Here is an 18,831-nt window from a genome sequence, read left to right as displayed (position 1 = left end):
ATAACAAAATGTAAAATTGAATAAAACCTGGAACAGGGGAAATGATAATATAGTCTAAAGAAAAGTATAGGACTCTAAGAAGACCTGTTTCCTGAGAATTCATGTGTAATTGAAATGCGTAATTGAAACAAACTATTGTTCATAGCACATAGAGGCTTTCTGTGGTCAAGGAGAAAACAAATTATTCCACTGTTTTTCTTCCATTTCCAGAGACTAATGAAGGATGGAGTTCTGCTTAGGATAAAGGAAAAAAACTGTATTTCAAAACTTTAGCTGGTTCTTTGTGTTGGCTTTCCTATATAGACATCTTACTATGTCATGGAATATTTTTAAGATTGTTTCGTTTTAGGTAGAGAATGGAGAAATATATTACTCTGATTACTCCAAGGGAACATGATTGTGTGAGTTTGGAAGAGTAAAGAAGAAAGAAGATAGTAAGAAACAATGACCTGAAAGGACACAGCCAGGATAAAACTTCCCTTTTGGAGGAGAAATGGCTGCTGAATTTTAGAACAGCATTGTCTAGCACCCAAAGTAAAGCTGCTGTTTTTCTATGGCTCCCACTATACTAGAAGCTATAAAAGTTACAAAAGTCTTGTTTGTTCTTAAAGCTCTTAGACCCTTTTAGAGAAGACAAATCTTCAGTAAAAAATCAGTTGTGTACAACAGGTTGGTGGCACTTGTGATTCTTGACATGATCCAATGAGAAAAGGTGGCCTCTAGCTGAGCGAAGAGGAATGGCTGGGATGCTGGCTGCAACACTGATCATGAGAGCAGAAGGCCCTGGAAATCCACAGAAATCTTAAGGGAGGACTTCTGAATGTAGTTAGGGTTTGGGGCTTGAGAACCATCTTCTTTAGGTATTAAAGGGTAGCCCCAGAATGCCCGAGGACCTCACATCACCCAGGCGACACATGTGGCTCACTGACCATGGTTTTTTTAATCTGAAAAGTTAGGAAGCTGGAGTATGATCTCTTCCAGATATAAAATTCTAGGATTTTATGAAGTGCAAAACATATGGCAGAAACAATAAATACTATGATGAGAGTGGGGAAATTAATTTGAAACTGGGGTAAATAGAGAAAGCTCCATGGATGTGGTAGAACTTCAGACATGATTTGAAGAACAGATAAAATGGGTTGGATGGCAATAAGAAGGGAGGATATGCAAATGGGGAAAATAACACAAGATGGTTTAAAATGGGAATATTTGTTTATGGTGGATAAAATATTAGCTTGACCAAATAGAAAATATACAACAGGAAGCAGAAATAATATTGAATAATAATAAGAAAGACCTCAGCAAATGACCTATACCTTTCCTTCTCCTGACTGTTTATTGAAGATAATCAACAAAGGTCCAAGGGAAAAGGATTGTGACTCTGGAATTTTATGTCTGGCTAGGTTATCATTCAGATGTTCAGGCATTCACAAACTCAAAAAGTATATCAACCATACACTCTTAAACAAATTGCTCAGGCAAAATCTCCAGCCACAACTTGGGAGGACCAAAATATAAAAACAATTGTGGTGGATCAAAAAATACAGTAAAATGTATTTTGCTGTTTAGCGTACTAAATGCTGCAGATGATGTGAATCACAATACAATTTTTTTTTTTTTTTGAGATGGAGTCTCACTTTGTCGCCCAGGCTGGAGTGCAATGGCGCGATCTTGGCTCACTGCAACCTCCACCTCCTGGGTTCAAGCTATTCTCCCTGCCTCAGCTTCCCGAGTAGCTGGGATTACAGGTGCCCACCACCATGCCTGGCTAATTTTTGTATTTTTAGTAGAGATGGGGTTTTGCCATTTTGTCCAGGCTGGTCTTGAACTCCTGACCTCAGGGAATCCACCTGCCTCAGCCTCCCAAAGTGCTGGGATTACAGGCATGAGCCAACTCACCCAGCCAATGCAATTCTTAAGAAAGGATTCCTGAAGTGATGATGATTTATAAGGAAAAAAAAACTAATAATGGCTTGGAATTAAAACAGATTTTTTTTTCAACAAAACAGGTAAAGAAAATTTTTGGTTTTAAAAAAAAGAGGAATGTTGCCCAGCTATTATTTATTTTTACATTAATAGAAAAAAATGCAGGTTAAAACGTGTATTTAATAGATAGGCTACCAAAAAGTAACCAAAGTTCCACACTGCCAGAAAGAAAGGAAAACAAAGGAAAATTGCTCAATTCAGAAAAGGGACAGAAAATACAAAAGAAATTACAAGATGAAAACATAGCAAAGAAAAACCACAACTTCAAATAAAATGATAGGAATAAAATCAAATAAGTCAATGATCAAAATAAACATCACTAGGGTAAATAAATCCAACTAAGGCTGTTAGATTGGATTAAAAAGCAAAATTGACTCTGTTTGTGTTATTAGGTATTTCTTCCACTTGATCTTCCAGAATATTAATTCAGATCTCTCCAACTAAGGTATAGAACATTTCTAGTATCTTTGAAGGTTTCCTCACACTCCTTTCCTAAGCCACCCTGCCCCCATGAGAGATAACCATTATTCTGACTTTCAAAATAATCACTTAATTTTCCATTTTTGAACTTCATATAAGGAATCATACAACATTCACTCTTTCATATTTGGTTTTTTTAGCTCAGTGCAATACCTGTTGCAGTTCTTTCACATTTTTGCTTATATAGCTAAGTCATATTTCTTATGGCTATATATAATGTATTCCAGTATATAAATATACCAGTTTGGGTTCTTTTCTTTCCAGTTTAAGGAAATCATAAGTCACAATGAATATTCTTTTACATGTCTTTTTGTGGATACATACATTTCTCTTGGGTATTTATCTAGGAATGGCATTGATGAGTCATAGGGTAGACATATATTTCCCTTTTGTAGGTACTGTCGAACAGTTTTCCAAAGTGGTTTTTATCAATTTACATTCCCACCAGTTATGAATGAGAGTTCCACTTGCTCTACATCCTCACCAACACTTGGTATTATCAGTCTTTTTAATTTGCCTTTCCAAAGCTCTTCAATCATAGTTTTAAATCCATCTGCTTTTCATAGTTATTGTAGCTGGAGAAATGCCTGCTGCTGCCTGCTACCACTATATCCTAGACAGAAGAGAAGTGTTCTCGTTACTTTTGAAAGTTCTCTCCTGTCTCTTTTACTAATTCTGACTCAGTAGCGTCCATCTATCATTCAGCTTTGTCTTCTGCTATTATGCTTGAGAATCCATTAATTTTTCTCTATCTGCCCATAGATGGGTTTCCTGCTGCACCCACAGTGTTCAGGCTCTGAGGGGTTCTTGGTAGCCAACCAGCAAGTGGTGAAAGATACAACTTGACTTTTTCAACTATTCCCACTACAGAGATTCTTCAATTGCATTTGGATCCCCAGTCCATTTACTCCCTCTGTTTTCTCTGCCTTTATCAGCTTTCTCCCTTATTCCCCTCTTAAGTTGCTTAGATTGCATGTTCTGTTATCTGAATAACACTTCTGCTAAAGCGTAAACCTCCTTGTCTCTCTGTCTTTTCATCAGATGAATCTTCTCAAACCCAAACCACAAGTGAACACTAGTATTTTCTTCTTTGCATTTATACCCAAGTGTCCAACCATTCTCAAAGAATGTTAAACTAGAAGAAAATTAGTATCATTATAAATTCATGACCAGCAATTGAGAGGGCCTCACTGCAAACCAGGTTTCTACATTTCTTTTGTAAACTTGATTTTTCCTTCTCAAAAGAACAAAATTATTTCAGACATTTCTACTATCCTTGAACATTTAACACTCTTACTTCCCCCTTTCTTTCCTCCTCACCCAGCAAAATTTTCAGAAAAAACAAAGTTACCAGATGGAAACTCCATCAACTTCCAACTTGCAGATTCAAATCTACCTATATCTGTACATGTTCTATTACGTCAGAGAAAATATCCAAGGCCAATCCCTAATAGGTGCTTTGGCTTTTTAACTCATTCACCTTCATTAATTCATTTATTTAATAAACATTTATTGAATCCCTATTAAGTGCCAGATGCTAAGACTAGCACATTAGATAACTCAATCTATTCTCACAGAATGGACACATTCTCATCTTACTTTATATTATTAATAATCTCTTTTGACTCATGAGTAGTCAACTCCTCCCTGTCAACTAAATTCTTCCTTTACTTCTTTTGAATCCAGCTTACAGAGGGCCAATTTAGATGTAATACAATGCAGTAATTTTCAGTGTAAGTTTGATGAGTTTTGAGGAATGTATACATCTGTATAGAATTTTAAGAAACATATACATCTGTATAACCAACCATTCCAAGCAATATGTGAAAGTTTCCATGCCCCACAACATTCTCTCCTGCCTCATTGCAGTTGATTCCCCTCCTACGACTGGCCCCAGACAACCACTGATCTCCTTTCTTCCACTGCAGATCAGTTTCGCCTGTCCTATAATTTAGTAGTAATGAAATTACTACATAGGGACCCTTTGTGTAGGCTTCTTTCATGTGGCAGAATATTTTTGAGATCCATGTTTCATGGATCTCATTTGTTTTTACCTTTCTTTTTACTGCTGAGTAGTATCCCATTGTATATCACGATTTGTTTATCCATTCAACTGTTGATAGACCTCTGGGTTGTTTCAGGTTGGAACCATTATGTATAAAAGTTGCCATGCACATTTTATACAAGTCTTGTTATGGACAAATGTCTTCATTTCTCTTGAGCAAATGCCCAGAAGTAAAATTTCTGGCTTGTCTGGCAAGTGCATGTTTAACTTTATAAGAAAATATAATTTGGGGTCACTGCAGCTCATGCCTGTAATCCCAGCACTTTGGGAGGCTGAGGCAGGAGAATCACTTGAGGCCGAGAATTCAAGACCACCCTGGGCAACATAGTGAGACCCTGTCTCTACAAAAAGTGAAAAAATTAGCCAGGTGTGGTGGCATGCACCTGTAGTCCTAGCTACTTGGGAGGCTGAGGTGGGAGAATCGCTTGACCAGGGAGTTCAAGGCTGCAGTGAGCTACAGTCATACCACTGCATTCCAGCCTGGGCAAAAGAGTGAGACCCTGTCTCAAAAAAAGAAAAAAATACAATTTATTTTTCCAAAGTAGTTCTACCATTGGCATTCCTACCAGCAATGTATCTGTATCCAACATAGTACTTTTATCTCTTCAGTTATTTAGGTCTTAGTTAATTTGTCTCAGAAATGTTTTATAGTTTTCAGCATATAGGTATTGATTTTATTTTGTTAAACTAATGTCTAAGTATTTCATTGTTTCTTATGCTATCGCATAGCCTTCTTTGCCATCATGTATCTTAAACTTGTGTTATTAGGTGCATAACACTTAGGACCATTAAAAAATAAACCTTTGTATCATTATAAAATGTCCATCTTTTTCTCAGGTAATATTCTTTGTCCTGCAATTGTAATATATTTCATTTGGTATTAACATAGGTGCTGCAGATTTCTTATGATTAGTGTTTTTTCATGTTTTTACTTTTATGTGTACCTTTATATGTAAAGGAGGATTCTTATAGACAGGTTACAGTTGAGTCTTGCTTTTTTACTCAGTTGGACAATCACTTTTTATTGGAATATTAGGTTATTTATATCCAGTGTAGTTGTTGATATGGTTGGGTTTTAATTGATCATCTTGCTATTTGTTTTCACTTTGTCACATTTGCTCCCTGTTCCTTTTATCCTGCCTTTTTTCAGTTGATTGGGTTTTTTTAGTATCCCATTTTACCTCCTCTATTAGCTTATTAACTGATTTTCTCCTGGTTATAGGTCACATTTTCCTTTTTTGCACACCTAACAATTTTGTATTGGATACTGGGCATTGTGAAAATTATGTAGCTGAGCATCTAGATTCTTTTGGGGGCTGGGGGAGGGGGAGTGTTCCTTAAAGGATATTGAATTTTGTTCTGGCAGGCAGTTATCTTACTTATGGATCAGGTTAATCTATTTAAAGCCCGTTTTTAAGCTTTATTAGGTAGGGCAGGACTAGAGAAACCTTTACTATAGGTCTGGATGGTTTAGCCACACGACTATTAACGCATGACTTTTCTGGGGACTCTTCTTAATGCCCCAGGTATTCAATAAGACCCTCCATGCCTTCCAAGCAAATTACAATGCTTCCCAGACTGGTGTGAGCTCTAGAGAGGGTTTGACTTAACGGCACCCTGAGAGTTGTTCATGCATGTCCTTTGCCATGTGGAGTTTCACCCCATACAGATTAGACTTCAGAGAATCCAGAGGACCATTAACTGGATTTCTGGAGCTATTGCTGTATGTTGGTCTCTTCTTTTTGGTACTCTACCCTGCAAACTGCAGCCACCTAATCCTCCTTGAACTCCAATTTCTTGAAGCTCTTTTATTTTAAAATAAAAACCAACTGTCCTTAGATAGTAATCATCCTCTGTACACATTACCCTTCCTTGTCTTTCACAATCAAAAACCTTACAAATACTTACTTTTCTTACTCTCGCTCCTTGCTGCACATATCCAATCTGACTTTCACCCTCAGTGACTTACCAAAATAGTTCTCACTAAAGCCATCATCTGGGAGCACCATGTCACATGTCACCCAGGACTTCTTGAGAGTTTTATTTCATTTCTAAAGAAAATAATACAATAATACTTGACACTATAGAGAGTTATGGTGTATTTAATTGTCAGGCCTCCATCTCTCTGGATACACTTTTTATTGTTTTTATTCATGGTGGTTTGGGGGTTGAAATTCCTTGGGCGACTAGGCTTGCTTGCTTGCTTTTCTTTCTCTTCTTCCACAGCTGTTATTTTTCTGAATTTAACACACTGCATTATGTCTTTGATTTACATGTCTATTTCAGTATGTTGTACTTCCATTCACTCCATTGCTCAGGCTTGATCTCTCAACTTGTCCCCTTCTCACACTCCACGTCCTACCCATCAGCACATCCTGCCAGCTTGACCTTCAGAGCTCATCCTCACTCTGGCCACATCTCATCTTCTTCACGGTGACTTCCTGGGTCCAAGCTGCCATTGTATCTTAACTGCACTACTGTGACAACCTCCAAGCTGGTCTTCCAATTTTCATGTTTCTTCCACATTGTAGCTAGAACGATCTTATTTTTTATTTTAAATATAAATCAGATGTCACTACTACTCTCTTTGTCACCTTCCAACGAATTCTCCTTTTTGCACATTAGGGAAAAATCCAACTTGCTTAACATAGCCTAATGTCCTACGTGGTCGCCACCATCTCACCATCTTTGTGACCCCATCCTACACCTCGCTCACTAATCTCCTGTCACACCAACCTTCCTGGCATTCCTCAAACACACTGCATAAGGCTTTAGTTACTGTGGTCTGGCTGGGGTCCCCTCCCAGATATTTGCACAGATTACCCCCTCATTTCATTTAAGTGTGTTTTGGTTGAGATCCCACCAAGAAGGCCTGCCCAAGATTCTATTTAAAGAGGCCCCATCACACTCCTTACCATATCATACTTTATTTTTCTTCATTGATCGTATCACTACCTGAATTATATTATTATTAATTGACTGTTTCTCCCACTATAATATAAGCTGCCTTGGGACCTGAACTTTCCTTTCTCCCCATCTTTATGCCCAGGATGTGGAAGAATGCTTGCATATGGTAGGCATTCTATATTTGTCCAGCAAATAAATACATTTCTTTAGGCAAAGGACCACGCTGTTTCTCTGTCTCCATCACCTATGAACAATACTGGAGTGATGGAAAATGTCTGTAAAGGAATGTATTAAAGTGCCCCTGGAAACTTTTTCTATGCTTGTGGCCTTAAAGTGCCTTAACTGTGTACTGTTTGCTGATGTCAGGAGAGAGGGCTCTAAATCTGAGGTCCATGGAGCTATCAGTAGGCTTTGAAGGTACATTCTCTATGTGAAATCATATGCAAAATACTTGGAGTACATTTCAGAAGGAGGAGTTTCCACAGATCCCAACCTACCTTCATAAGGTTCCTTGATTGCCCCGCAAACTTCTAAGAACCACAGCCTTAGATCATCTTCACCACTTAGGGCACTTCCCCTCATGTCCCAGCTGGCCATCTTCTCCACCAACCCACATCTAAAACAGATTTCCCTTCCCTCTTGGAACTTTCACCCCAGAGACCTCACATGTTTCTATATTTTTAAAGCTGATTATATAAGCGTGTGAATAAGAATACTATGGTTAAGGATGGGTATGTCATGATCACCACAGAAGAACAAGTCTCAGAGGAGTAGGTAGAGTATACGAAAATACATTTAAACATAAGCTTTAGTAAATATCATTTAATAGTCATGTGGTTATTTAAGTGTGAATCTATAATAATTAAAATTAATTTTAAAGACCAGGTGCAGTGAGTCATGCTTGTAATCACAGCACTTTGGGAGGCCGAGGTGGGAAGATCTCTTGAGCCCAGGAGTTCGAGACCAGCCTGGGCAACATAATGTGACCCTGTCTCCACGAAATATACAAAAATTAGCCGGGTATGGTGGTGTGTGCCTTTAGTCCCGGCTACTCAAGAGGCTGAGCAGGGAGGATCAGTTGAGCTGGGAGGTGGAGGCTGCAGTGAGCCATGATTGTGCCACTGCACTCCAGCCTGGGAGACAGAGCAAGACCCTATCTCAAAAAAGAAAAAAAGATAATATGGGGTATGAGAAGCTTAAAGGGAAGCTTGAGACTGTAAGAGTTGCAATCCAATAGGCTGACAAAGGAGAAATACAAATGTTTGGCAGAGAGTAGAGAAACTTGGCATGACATTTGTTTCTCCTACAGAGCCTGCACCATTATAGTAATTTTTTATTAAAAAGGGCACTGAGAATAAATGATAGCTATAACAGAGTGCCACATGACTAAATAAATAATACTGTGCTGTCATTACATATCCCATCTGCTTTCCCATGAGAAAGTCAGTCACCAACAAGCTCGTTGAGAAATTATAATTTCATGCTCTGTGCAAAATAAATGATAAAATTATTTACAAAAAGAATGAAAGAAAATGGAAGCATTTTGGCTAAGTTTTGAATTTGAAGCCCAGTCAATTAGAGTGGCCATAGGCTTCTAGAGATATTTTTATGTCTCTGTTAAGGAATAATACTGTCTAGAATAGTGCTGTCCAACAGAACTTCAGCAATGAAAACGTTCTGATTTTGTGCTATCCAATATGGTAGTCACAGGCCACAAGCGGTTCTTTAGCACTTGAAATGTAACTGATGCGACTGAGAATCTGAATTTTTAACTTCTTTTTTAAAAAATAGAGACAAAGTCTTGCTATTTTTCCCAGGCTGGTCTTGAACTCCTGGCTTCAAGCGATCCTCCCGCCTCAGCCTCCCAAACTGCTGGGATTACAGATGTGACCCACTGCCCCTGGCCTTTAAAATTAATAATTTTAATCATTATAAATTCAAATTTTAATAACCACATGTGCCTAGTGGCTGGAGTATTAGCACAGGTCTAAAAAAAATACAAAATTATGAAGATGACCTCAGCGAAAATAAATCATCACAGTTGAGTGATTTTTATGGTGCCAATAAGTACAAATAAAAAGCTTTTACAATTTCTATTTCAATGTGTTTACTACATCAGTGGTCCCAGATCATGAGGCGCTAATTGTATAGGAAAAGACAGAGATAGATAAACAGGAGGAGGTAGACAGCATTCATCTAATAGGAACTTTCAGTAGAGAATATCTAGACATCAGGAAAAATTTGCTAAAATGTCTTAAAGATTAAAATGAAAGTAGCTAAAATACCTTTTAGTTTACTTTATAACCTGATCAAAGTAGCAAACTTTTGGAGTAAGGTGAGCAAGCTGAAAATTATCCATATTGTTTTATATATGTATATTGTTTATGAATTTATATTTTTTATTAATTCATAGTGTTTAACTGTCAGGAGGGAGAAAGATGGGAAAAGAAGTCCTTATAACTTCTTTACATAGCAAAATAAATGATAAAACAAAATTATTTACAAAAAGAATGAAAGTAAATGGAAGCATTTTGGCTAAGCTTTGAATTCTAAGCCCAGTCAATTCGAGTGGCCATAGGCTTCTAGAATATTTTTATGTCTCTGTTAAGGAATAATACTGTCTAGAATAGTGTTGTCCAATAGATCTTCAATGATAAAAATGTTCTGATTCTGTGCTGTCCAATAGGGCAAGCACAGGCCATTTATTTATTTATTTTTTAAAGTCCATAGTAGTGTTGTCAGTCTATGACAAAGAATGAAAGGTTGAGTTCTGAGATTGATGAAGGAGGTCCAGGAAAACTCAGGAGACCTCACCCTCTTCCCAGGAATTGGATTTGGTTGTGCAGCTGAGGGGGCATGTTGCACTACTTTCCATTGCTCTGATTCTATACTCACCCTGCTTAGCTTCCTGTGTGCATTTAACTAAGGAAAGAAAGTCCTGACCCATTAACATAAATGTTCAGTTAACTTGATACTTAATCATTACGATTCCAGGGCCAGGTCATAGTCTCTTGGGAATTTAGAGCTTGTGGCTTTATCCACTGAAGCTCAATCACCTCTGAAATATTAAAAGACTACAATTTCCATGCTTGCAAACTCAAAGATCTGACCGTAAATCATCATGGCCACACACCAGGCCTCAGGGGACTTCAGTGGCCAGCTGGTCGTCCATGCCTCATCCCTGACTTCCCTGTCTCCTTTGACAGTTCATACTAACTTACTCAGTTCTGTAGAATGATGAACAGCACCCTCAACTATATCATTAATAATAATAACATCTACCAAGCTCTTACCTAATGCCAGGCACTGTTCTAAGCATTTTACATTGATCTAACCTTCCTTCACTGATGTGAGTGGGTATTCCTATGAATTAAGCAGTATCACATCCTCACTGTGGTGCACAGAGGTTAGAAAGTTCACCCAAGTTCATAGATGGGCATAAGTGGATAATGGAGTAAGGACCCAAACTCAGGCAAGATAGCCCCAGAGCCGGTACTCTTAGACACTGAATATCTTGCCTTATACTAAATCATGCCTAGTAGAGTCATTTCTATTAGGAATTCTTTTATGCAATATTCCACAGTAAATTTTCCTTTTGTTAAAGCATCACAAACAACCTTTTGGCCAGATATGGAAATGATTTGGAAAGGAAGAATATAGTTGTATTGGTAGATCAAGCCGTGTCTTTTCCATATGTAGGCATCTTCTTAGCTAGTGTCTCTTTTATGAGAAGGAAATGTAATCAGTACTATATCTGCATATATTAATGTTATGACAAATGAGAATATTCAGAAAAGCAAAGGGAGCTTTTTGTTCTAATCCTAATACCAACACTTTTCTTACTGTCTTTATTACTCATTTTAAACTATAGAGGAAAGCCTGAGAAAAATTAAGGTCTTTGGAAACAATATTTCTAGGAAACATATAAGAAGCAAATTACTATTAGCTGACAGAGAAAAGTTTATTTTCTTAAGTAGTTATATTTCTCTTTAAATGTGGTTTTCATTTACAATGTGTACAACAAAACTTTATTGACTTTAGAGGTATATTCTGGAACAAGTTCCAGGTTAAGATACTGTAAATTGTGGCATACTGCTTTGAAGTATGAAAACAAATACTGTAGAAAAGGGCTTAGATATTATTTTAATACCACTCTGTCAGTTTTTGTTTGTTTGTTTGTTTGTTGGTTTGTTTTTTGAGATGCAGTCTCGCTCTGTTGCCCAGACTGAAGTGCAGTGGTGGGATCTCAGCTAACTGCAAATTCCGCCTCCCAGGTTCACACCATTCTCCTGCTTCAGCCTCCCAAGTAGCTGGGACTACCAGCGCCTGCCACCACCCCCGGCTAATTTTTTGTATTTTTAGTAGAGACGGGGTTTCACCGTGTTAGCCAGGATGGTCTCAATCTCCTGACCTCGTGATCCGCCTGCTTCAGCCTCCCAACACTCTGTCAGTTTTATAGTCAGAGTAGAAGTCCCCTGGGAAAGGCAGGGAAAAGTAAGGACCATTGGTCAATGTTACACCCGCCATTGGCTACCTCCAAGGCTGTTGGGAGCTGAGGAAGCAAGAGTTCTATTTTGTTAATGCTAGGACTGTGTTTCTCAAGTTCTCCATTGTGTCCCCAAGGATTGGAGTCCAGAGGACAATATCAGCAAGACATTATGAAGTTATAGAAAGTGTATTAGCCATATACATCTATTGTTTATTAGCCCCGTAATTCTAATTTTTATCAGAATATGTTTTTGCTAATCAGATGCCATTAATGCTATTTGGTAGCAAAAAGAGGAGTAATACAAACCTTGGATGCAATGAAAAAAAATAAGAGAATCTGCAACATTTTAGGAATATGTCCTAAGAGAAGCAGCCAGAACAATGAAACATCATGAGATCACAGTGTCTACCCCTGCAAAGCCTTCCTGGACCCGGGAAGACAGGCACTTCCGTAGATTTTGTTCCCAACTGTATTGAAGTATCATACCTAGTGGATTGCACAGGGGTGCAAGTGTGTGTGTGTGTGTCTCAGAAGCAGAGTCCAGAGGATTCTCATGATAATAGATCTTATTTTCCAAGTGCTACGTGCCAAGCACTAAGACCTTTATGTAACTTATTTTGTTTTAATTCATACAACAACGGGAACGAGTTTGATATTATGATTCCCATTTAGGAGCTAAAGAAAAACCGAAATAACTTGGCCAAATTTGGCAAATTGGCCACAATGACACAGTTGGTAAGAGGCAGAGCTGGCTCAAGGCCCCCAGCGTCTTAACCACAAAGCTCCCAAGGGGGCAGATTTCTGCCATTAGCCCAGTTTCCTTCAAATTTGAAATTGCTGTGAGTCTGTGGACTCCACTTATTTCTTTTCTATTCCTGATTTATCTGAAGGAAATCACACCAAATGTCTGTTTCAAAATAAGTTTCTAAACTGAAAATTGTCCAAGGTCATTTTTCACTTTTAACACAACCTTTCAATAATTGATAAAGTTTAAAGAGAGAAGATAAAATCCTGTTTTTAAAGACAGAGAAGAGCTTTCAGTGGGGAATGAATTACTTAGCAGTTGGAATAAAGATGATGATGCCAAACTAGTCTCTCGATAGAACTGGAAAGGATAGGGACTTCTCACGTGCAGTGGTCATCACCAGACAACCTTATATACATATCTAATAGCTATAGCAGAACTTCTAGTTATTTTTGAAAATTCACTTGATTAATTAACATAAATGAGAGGCTGGCAAATGTAAATGGTAAGTATTTAAAAGAACAACCCAAACTATTTATTCATTAACTATGCTATAAACATGCCATCTACATACTGGAAAAGCTAATAATTACTCTCTAATTGTGCTAATTATATAATGACAATGTTGTAAATGTTTGTTTATATAATGTTAGATTTCTCTGACTAATCTTATCATTAGTCAGACTTTGGACTTCTGCCACCGCGTATTCATGTATATACTGGTACATGCCAAACTGTGTGAACAATTTATTTTTATAACTGGTTGTTAAAGTGCTACTAGTATTCAAATCAGAAACTTACCAAATCCTTAGGAGGAGGCTCTACTTCCTTCTTTATCTTTTTACCCATCCTGGAAAAAGATGCAATATATGGTTAAAGTGACATTTGCACATACATTTCTCAATTACCTGTGCCCTTGAGAGGAGGTTTATTTTCTCCTTTAAATTTTTACCTCCTAAAACACAATGCAATACATGTAAAAATTATCACATATGTACAAATATGTCACCTACATCCCAATTTCAAACTCTGCAATTTTAAGGAACTTATTGATAAGATCATTGAGTGTTAGTCCTGGCTTTCAGTTTAGAAAGGAGGTGAATATATTAGTGGCATAACTTAAATAACAAGAAATCATTTACCATTTTTATAGCTTGCTTATGATGGGCTTAAGAGACTAAGCCCATCAAGTTACTTTTGAGACCTGCAACAATGTTTGTGCCATGAAGGCAGAGGTTTTTGTCTATTTTCTTGCACTGATCTATCCTAAACACCTACAACAGTGTCTGGTACATAATTGGCATTTGATATCTATAAACCTCATTAACTCCATTTTTCCTAGGAGTAATGATCTCATAAATGGTATACAAAATCTACCAGGTCTTGAATCAACATTTGTGTCCTTTGCCCGGATAACAAAAAGTTTTCTTTCATAATCCACAGCTCAGTAAAAAAGCAATTAAAAAATCTGAAGAGATATATTCTGGGGAAACTGAGGTTACTTCCTTTCCACTTGTCCTCATATGTCCATGTCTGTGTGGAAAAAGTGAAAGGAATGGAATTTATACATAGTTAACATACCACAGAGGAGTAACCAGCCTGGGTTCAAAGAACTTTTCAGGCCGGGCAGGTGGCTCACGCCTGTAATCCCAGCTCTTTGGGAGGCCGAGGTGGGCGAATCACGAGGTCAGGAGTTCAAGACCATCCTGGCCAACATAGTGAAATCCTGTCTCTACTAAAAATACAAAAATTAGCCGGGTGTGGTGGCACGTGCCTTGTAGTCCCAGCTACTCAGGAGGCTGAGGCACGAGAATCACTTGAACCCGGGAGGCGGAGGCTGCAGTGAGCCGAGATCGCACCACTGCATTCCAGCCCGGGCAAAAGAGTGAGACTGTCTCAAAAAAAAAAAAACTTTTCAAGATGTTAATGTCTATTAGAATAACCCAGGAAATCTATCTAGTTTTCTTCAATGAGAGTTTGTGGAATTATGTTTGACATCAGAGCCATCTTAAATGGTATATCGTAGGAGCAATCTTAAACGGTATATCATAGCCTTAAGGAAATTACCATAGTCTCAGTAGAAATCCTAGGAAGTAGAAAATCCTTGGGGAGAATCTACAGTGTCAGGGTTAGCTCAAATTGCATGTCAAGAGTCAAAAGCAACTCCTAGCATTAGAGACACTGACCAGAATTGATCACATACACTAAAAAGCCACGTCTTCATAGAAACTCCTAGATACTTCTGAAAGGCATTTATTCTAGGTCTCTAACTTCAGACCACACTACTTTTAAGACTTTTGAGGGCCTGGGCAAGCTTATTCACACTATAGCCAATATATTAAAATGTTAAAATGTGCCTGCATCGCCCATTAAATGTCATTTGCATCATAAAAACTTTTGAAATTTGTATTTGAAATTACTCAGCAATCAGTACATACACCTGGAAATTCTTGTAAAATGAGAAAATTGTTTTCAAATGTAATAAAAAATTTATATTAATAAAACATTTAATTAACACTAATTTTTCAGTTCTCTTTTCATATTTTAGAGCCAATATAAGCATTTTTTTCAAATCTCAAACATCTTCCTTAGGTGCTTGAAAAGTGAACAGGCCCTAGACCTTGTGCCTATAATATTTCAGGCAGACAGGCAGAAACTATTCTGGGCAAATGAGAATCTATCCTACAATTAATCTCTAGGAAAAAAAAAAAGAGAGTTTATTGCACTCTATAACCAATTCCAAGATAGAGCAGCCTTTGATTTATAAAAGAATTGCTTATGAATAATATTCAGGAAGCAATTTAATTACACCTGCATAAAGTTGTTTTAAATCATCTGATTTTCACTTACGAACTAATTTTTCCTACTTCAGGATAGTGTTTTTGAGCAATTGCATAGTGCAGAGGTTAGAAGAGCTTACACAGACAGTATTGCAATGATAGAGTGTCTCCTAAGCTAAAGAATGAAGTTTAAAGCCTATGTGTTTTATCATGGCCCGGTGTGGTGGCTCACTCCTGTAATCCCAGCACTTTGGGAGGCTGAGGCGGGTGGATCACCTGAGGTCAGGAGCTCAAGACCAGCCTGGAAAACATGGCAAAACTCTGTCTCTACTAAAAATACAAAAATTAGCCTGGAGTGGCGGTGGCATGTGCCTGTAGTCCCAGCTACTGGGGAGGCTGAGGCAGGAGAATTGCTTGAGGCCGGGAGGGGGAGGTTGCAATGAGCTGAGATCACGCCATTGCACTCCAGCCTGGGTGACAGAGCGAGACTCTGTCTCCCCCCCCAAAAAAAGCCTATGTGTTTTATCACCATATTGGGTATGATAGTTAATGGAGGAGAGACTGAACAGCTGACATAGGTCAGTGGCAATGAGCTATGGAGATGATCCTTACAAGGGTAATACATTTCACTGTGGAGAATTTGGAAAACAAGGGCACAATGAATAACATAAAAATCACCCAAAGATAAGCTCAGAGAGATCAATACTATTTCTTTTCCCTCCCCTCCCCTCCCCTCCTCTCTTTCTTTTCCTTTTCCCTTTCCCTTTCCTTTCTTTTCGACAGAGTCTCACTCTGTTGCCTAGGCTGGAGAATGGCCTGATCTTGGCTCATTGCAACCTCCACCTCCCAGGTTTAAGAGATTCTCCTGCCTCAGCCTCCTGAGTAGCTGGGATTACAGGTACCCGCCACCACGCTCGGCTAATTTTTGTATTTTCAGTAGAGACAGGTTTCCCCACATTGACCAGGTTGGTCTGGAACTCCTGACTTCAGGCGATCCACCCGCCTCAGCCTCCCAAAGTGCTGGGGTTATAGGCGTGAGCCACCGCATCTGGCTTTGTGTGTTTTTCTAAAGTGATTTTAACATCCTGCCTCAACTTCTATCCCCTACTTTCACCTTCCCTTCCTGGGTTCATATTCCTACTAAATTCTTATATTAACAAATAAATTCATGAAGTCTCAGTTTCCCTTCATTGCTTTAATCATCTCCAGTGGATTAGCATAACATGCCATTTCAAATATTTTAAAATCCATTAGCTATCTAGCCAGTCTCTGATTGTTGAAATTTGTTTCTAATTTTCTGGAAATATGGACAGGGCAAAGAACGTCCTTGGACATAAAATTTTCATCCATATCCCCAACTATTTCTTTAGGATAAATCTCTAGCAGTAAATTAACTGGGTGAAAACTTCAGGGCATTGGATATGCAAACAACTCTGTTCTAAAAATGCATCTTCTTGACTACTGGAGCCATTTTTTTTTTCACGAGTTGATTGGTCCTTTGTATTTGTTCTTCGTGAACGTTCAGCCTATGTTTTTAAATATTTTCTAATGAGTTCTGCTTTGAGAAGATTTAAAGAGGAGGAGGGCTCAAGAAATCGAGGCCACTTCTGAGTTGCTCACAGTCAAGTAACGGAATCTGACTTGATCTCACCTCAGATCCCCTCTCGGGCCTCAGTTTTGTCACCTGTTGAATGGGAGGTGGCGGGAAGCTTACGAAACCCACCCCAAGCCCCGTCTAACCCTGCGGGCGCGAGGCAGAAACTAACAACGCCCAGCAAGGTGTTGCCTCACTGACCCAAGCAGTCTGCGCCCACGTGGCACCTTCTCCTTTCCCAGGTTTTCCTCAGGCCTCTGCCTTGGGCCTCCCCACCCCACGGGGTTACCTTTACCTGCCGGGAGATCCCGCCGAGTAGCTAGCTGCTCCGCAAACCCAGCAGACGAACCCCAAGTCCCTTGTTGTGCCTCGTTGCTAGGCGACGCCACGCCGCGCCGCGCCTGCGCCCTGGGAACGCTCGGGGCTGCTAGGGCGCCCATTGTCCCGCCGAGGGCAGCGGCCAGTGCGGGAGGAGCCAAGTGCGTCCGCGGTTACCTGAATCCAGTGCTTTAGGGGAGAATGGAAACTGGGGGTGGAAGCTGTAAATCAAGAGGCAGTTCAGCCTCAGCTTCTGGCCCAAGGACTGGCTGTAGGTTCAAATACGCAAATACTATTGCATTCTTCCAAATAGAGGCGTCAGCAGGAATCTCTATGCAGGTGAAACCCACATCAGCCACCTCCTGCCCAGGCTCCGTTAAGCTGCAGACCTGCACTGCCACATCTTCTTGCACTAGGATGTCCAATCCGTTTCCACAGAATTTCTCATGGCCCTTCAAAGCCCCATTCTCTTCCTCTTTCTTTCCTCTTCCTGCCATTCTTCCAATTGCCTAGACTCAGAAGGAGCTTCAATTTCCCTTCTTCCTCCCATGCCCCCTAACCACAGTCATCACTTCAGCCACTTCTTGGCGGCTTACATTTTGTTTCCTGCTTGTTCCCTTTCTCATATCCTTATTGTCACTTCAATCCAGCTCGTCATTTTTTGGCCTTCTGGCTGAGAACTTCAGTTGCTCTCTGCTTACAGTTCTTTCTACGTATCACAGGCAAATCGGCCATCCAGAAATCATCGTTCCAGTCTTGTCACTTCCCTACTCAAATGTCAGCGGCTTCCTAAGATAAATTTTCAACACATTGGCCTGGAATTTAAGACCGTCTGCTCCATCTCTACTCCATCTGTGCAACCACATTTTCAACCGATCTCCACCATCCAAGCTCCAGCCAAACTTACTCTTCCCGAAATTTTCCACACTTTTCTCTAGATTTTTTTGCTTATCTGTTCATCACTTCATTTTTCAACAAATATTTATAAAGTAGCTTCTATTTCCCAGGTCATGTGCAACACCTGGAATATTCTTTCATTTCCACTTAATTAAGCCCAGCTCAAATGCCATCTTCATAAAATACTTTTTGATTGCCTTTAGCAAAAAGTCTCTCCCTCTCCTCTTAGACTTTGCAAATTCCGTCTGCTACCGGCCCCTGTTGGTCTCCCAGTCCTAAGAATGATAGATGCTTCTTATAATTGCTACTTTTATATATCTTGTGTTCTCTTCTCACCGTTTAAATTGCCTGATAAACAGCTTTATAACAATTATTTGTATTCAGTTTTCCATGGTCAAATATCCGGTGTGACTTCTGTATAGAAAAGATCTTAAGTAGTGGTCATGAAAGTAGGAAAAGGATTAAGACCAAGTAGCATCAAGGAAACTAAGAAGGGAGTTTCAAGAATATAAGCGTCATCAAGTGTTATATGATTGGACCTTGAATAATATACACCTGTATTTTCAGCCT

The 18,831-nt window shown here is 39.1% G+C and overlaps 1 protein-coding gene across 7 annotated transcripts in view; it reads right to left on the bottom strand.

The window, feature by feature from the left end:
* The window catches only part of ARMC3 (armadillo repeat containing 3), a 110,699-nt gene extending 92,813 nt beyond the window's left edge, over positions 1-17,886 (bottom strand). For 3 of the 7 annotated variants that reach the window (XR_008668810.2, XM_004049154.5, XM_055352094.2), the window contains exons 1-2: positions 17,342-17,405; positions 13,474-13,522 (exon numbers count right to left, since the gene is read on the bottom strand). Coding sequence is in view for 5 of the 7 variants with exons in the window: in XM_004049154.5 (XP_004049202.2) it covers positions 13,474-13,521 (48 nt within the window). In the remaining 2 variants the exon portion in view is untranslated. Of the gene's footprint in view, positions 1-13,473; positions 13,523-17,341 lie in introns of all 7 variants that reach the window. The other 4 variants (XM_004049153.5, XM_019034325.4, XM_019034324.4 and 1 more) reach the window with 3 other exon arrangements.
* Positions 17,887-18,831: the final 945 nt, after the last annotated feature.

The sequence above is a fragment of the Gorilla gorilla genome, chromosome 8, assembly GCF_029281585.2.
Source record: "Gorilla gorilla gorilla isolate KB3781 chromosome 8, NHGRI_mGorGor1-v2.1_pri, whole genome shotgun sequence".
Taxonomy (NCBI): Eukaryota; Metazoa; Chordata; class Mammalia; order Primates; family Hominidae; genus Gorilla; species Gorilla gorilla.
Note: the sequence above shows the minus strand (reverse complement) of the source record. Positions and strands in the feature narration are given on the sequence as shown.